We start from the raw sequence: 4,000 nt of genomic DNA on the forward strand, positions 1-4,000 counted from the left end.
TTTGCACAATTTCCTGGTTATATACTACATTAATATTGTTCTGGTTTTGTCCCAAAATTTTGCATTTACCATTACCAAACTGATTTTTTACGTTATTACCAGTCTGGTTCAAATAACAACTTCAATAACAGCTTATTTGCCACCATCTTTCCTGGAATAATAGACAAGACAAGCCTCACCTTTGGATCTCAAACATTCTTGAGATACAAATTCATTAATTTGATTTTAAGGTATGAAAATCGGTTCCTTGATTCTTAAGTTATTTGATATTTTTGCTTATTAATTAAATGTATCTTCCTATTCTTCTTGTTTAATCTATCATATTATTATCTTGGATTTATGTGCCGCACGTTAATCTTTCCAATTCTTAATCAAAGATAAATGTTGATACTACGTTCTTTCCTAGGTTGACCAATTTTTTGTTGTAACCCTTTTTATTATTTTGTTCAGAGAAGGGGATGGATGAAGAAGTTTTTTTTGGCATGTTCAATACAAGGAAAACAGCATTGGTGAAACAGTTGATTGTCATTGCTATGATGGCTATGTTTGTTGCAGATGCAGCTGATACAAATGATGTTTATAGTCCATGTCTTGATGCTAAAGTTCAGAAAGGAGATGGTTTTACCTTTGGCATTGCGTTTTCTAGCAAGCAAGCTTTCAATCCGGATAACGGTCCACAGCTTTCGCCTTGTGACTCTCGCCTCGACCTTCCAAAGAAAGGAGCACAACTTGCTGTGTTTAGGCCGATGGTGGACGAAATCTCCCTGCTTACAGTTAACAGGAGCACGTTAGACCTGGTAGGTAGTTTTATGGCTCGTTATTCAAATCGGATGTTTCGTGTATATACGAGATGTTCGTTACAAGACTCATCGTTTGTTTGGGGTTTTATCAGGCTGCAACTGGTGGATATATGGTGGCATTTGCAGGACAGAAATATGCAGCAAGATCACTACCGATTATGTTTGCCGACAACAGTCACATAATTATCAGTTTCACTTTGGTATCATTTGACATGGCATATCTGTTCTTTTGTATGAAGAAGATTTTCTCTAGGTTTGTAATTTTAAATTTGGGTGCTGTTTGATTAACAGGTTCTTGAATTTCAAGAGGGAACTCTTCAAAACTTGTTCTGGAAGAGTTTCGGTTGTGATTCATGTTCCGGTGGAAGCATTTGTTTAAATAATCAAGACTGTGCAGTGCCGAGCTCAAAGTGTCAAAAGAATGGCGACACAGCTTGCAATATCAGCATACAGTTGACATTCTCAGGGACCGACAAGAATCTCGATGCGCTAAATTCTTGGTATGAAGTGAAAAATCTACGGCAGTACTCCCTCACCGGTCTATTCTCCAATCTTCGTGATTCTATTATATGACCATACAACAAGTTTTTCGAAGTTTCTAGTTTATATGCATATGAGAGACTGTAAAGATATTCAAAGTCTACAGTATATCACTCTGTTAAGTTTGTATAACCGCAAATTCGGGATGAATAATCTAATGATGAGTTTCTTATACATTTTTCACTCTAAGTTTCATGTAAGAATATTCCATCTTTAGTTTTATGAGCTCATCAAATTGACTATCAAAATAACTCTTTAAGCTGCATATCATTGTGTGAGACGAAAATTGTTGCACAACAGCTAGATCCCTCAAGACAAGTTATTTATTTACCTTAGGCATTTTTAGGCTCAATTATAACATCGAAACCGAATTCTTTTCCTGCTCTGAATGACTTTTTGAGTTCTTGGACCGTTTGAATAGTGCTAACCTTCTTGTCCTCGGCATCCAAGTTTTCCTGGAATTGAGAAATCAAATGTGAAAATAAGTTTATGTATGTATCCATGACAGACACATATGGAGGAGAAGAATCACTCGCCTTTTTTACATATTCAGCCATGGTACAATTGAGTATCTCTTGTATTGCAAACTTAGTGACGCGATCTTCCCCAAGCATCTCTAAAAGGAAGCTTTTTGGGATCTGCATGGATTTCCTAACCGAGTTATCTTCCACGAAGAGTAAAACATATATAATCATGATCTAAGGATGTTCTGTTGCATACATCAGTGCTCAAATATTAAACTTTATTGGAAATTGCGCACCTTTGATGATTTCCCTGAAGCAGTTCACACGTCGCAAGGCAAGTACAAAGTAATTAAGTTAAAATCCATGAACTTGAATTTCATATGTTGATGAAATTATGAACTATATATAATGAACAGAAGACTAAATCACGGGTAAAATAATATCAACAGCGAGAAAAAAATAGGCAGCGTCTCTCGATATAACTGCCAAGCATTAACGAAAGTCTAGTTTCATATCATATACTGGTACTCTTATCATTGGCTGCATATTTGATATCAGAGACATTTGAGACTGAAGGAGAGGGCCAATTGGATGGAGGTTGAGGACCGATATTTAACAGAAATTCCACAAGGTGGATTTTTTCACTAACGAAATAAATGAAGTATTAAAATCCTCTTACAACTATAAAGTGCATAGTATCAATCTTTATCAATAACGAAGCTTTTTACCTCCTTTTCGCATGCGAAATCCAGGAACTGGCGGTGCCTTACGACCTAAGTTAACGAGAATTCGGTCAAATACCTTCTGTGTTTGATCACCATTCAAGTTCACTCTTAGCTGCCATTCAAACCACAAGGTTACGAGATCAAGCCCCCAAAAAGAAAACATAAACTCAACACGATGCAATAATTTAAAGAAACACCTCACAATTATTTCACATGAAATAAACAGGATGCTAAATCGAAAATAGCAACTTGTTTATATTTGAAACCGCAGTTTGCTTGAAATACACATATATGATTTTGATAGAAGTTTAAAAATTCAGAGACATTTCGAATTTCTAGATTGGAGTTAGTTCTTGGTGAATGTTTGTGACTCACTTGTATCTTATCTTCATCCCGTGGTTCTTGTACAAGTACTGTGGCATCAGTTAAGAAGACTGAAATATCATTTGAATCTGTAATTGATGCTTCTAAACCTAAAATTAAAAAGCGAGAGCATAGGATTAGTTTATAAACATATATAGAAAGCAAAAGATAATAAAGCTCAGAATAACCTGAATTAACAGCTGAAATTGGCGTAGAGAGAATACGTAAGCTGCAAAGAAAAAAAAAATAGTGAAATTATGAAACTTCAAGTAAGGAGTGATGATGAAGTGAAATCGGTACCTTGTTGTTGTTCTCCATGGGGAGAGGGAGAGAGAAAAAGTGGCTGGTTTTGGTATTGAATTTGGAGCGGCGAGATTGGCGTAAAAGTTTGGAGAAGTGAATGAAGCAATTCCTGTGAGTGTAATGGAGTTGGAGGCACCAATCATCATCGTCTCTCTCTTTCTTTTACGCTATCGAGTGCCTTATCCGTTTTAATTTTGCGGTTTTGACATAGCATTAACAAAGTACGGCCACTCGATCAACCAATTCGACTTATTTCCGGTTTTTCAGTTATGGATAGCGGTGGGAATATAAAAAAACTTAAGTTTTTTATAAACATATTTAGTAAAAAAAACTAAATCTCATACCGTATAAAAAAGTTTTTTAAATCTATTATGCTGACCTGAATTCTTTTATTAATATTAATATATTAAATATTTTATTTTGGATTAAAATGTAAAACTTATTTATTTTGAACAACTTATTACACGTGTGAGCAATATCATAAATTGTTTTTATAAATTTTCTTAAATAAATTTATTTACAAAATTTATGTTATTAAGTAAGCTTAGATAAATCAATGTAAACAAATTTTTATTATTATTGTTTTTTTTTTAATTTTTTAGTCTATAAAAATATTAATTAAATTATTTATTTATATATATTCAAATAAAATATGCTTTTAACTAGATTTTCAGGTCAATTAGGCATTCGAAAAGGCAATACACAAGTAAAAATAGGAATTTTTTTATTTTATTCTATGGGATGGAAAAACAAACACTCTATGGAAAATCCAAAATACCCTTTAGATTTCGGAGATGCATCTCTG

At 33.9% G+C, this 4,000-nt stretch overlaps 2 protein-coding genes across 3 annotated transcripts; one reads left to right on the plus strand and one right to left on the minus strand.

Annotated features, from left to right (window-relative positions):
• Positions 1–458: 458 nt before the first annotated feature.
• Positions 459–1,516, plus strand: LOC127105692 (uncharacterized). Its single transcript, XM_051042891.1, has 3 exons — positions 459–797; positions 893–1,000; positions 1,092–1,516. Exons 1-3 carry the CDS (start codon positions 459–461, stop codon positions 1,371–1,373), a joined length of 729 nt encoding a protein of 242 aa, XP_050898848.1. The 3' UTR covers positions 1,374–1,516.
• Positions 507–3,479, minus strand: LOC127105694 (uncharacterized). 2 transcript variants are annotated; one of them, XM_051042893.1, is made up of 8 exons: positions 3,193–3,479; positions 3,081–3,121; positions 2,905–3,002; positions 2,533–2,641; positions 2,101–2,114; positions 1,877–1,978; positions 1,672–1,795; positions 507–764 (listed from the first exon to the last, which is right to left on the minus strand). In XM_051042893.1, exons 1-7 carry the CDS (start codon positions 3,339–3,341, stop codon positions 1,673–1,675), a joined length of 636 nt encoding a protein of 211 aa, XP_050898850.1. In that variant the 5' UTR covers positions 3,342–3,479; the 3' UTR covers positions 507–764; position 1,672. The 2 variants fall into 2 exon arrangements, with proteins under 2 accessions (XP_050898850.1, XP_050898849.1); XM_051042892.1 differs by lacking the exon at positions 507–764 and having other exon boundaries at positions 1,431–1,795.
• Positions 3,480–4,000: the final 521 nt, after the last annotated feature.

The sequence above is a fragment of the Lathyrus oleraceus genome, chromosome 7 (genome assembly GCF_024323335.1).
Source record: "Lathyrus oleraceus cultivar Zhongwan6 chromosome 7, CAAS_Psat_ZW6_1.0, whole genome shotgun sequence".
NCBI lineage: Eukaryota > Viridiplantae > Streptophyta > Magnoliopsida > Fabales > Fabaceae > Lathyrus > Lathyrus oleraceus.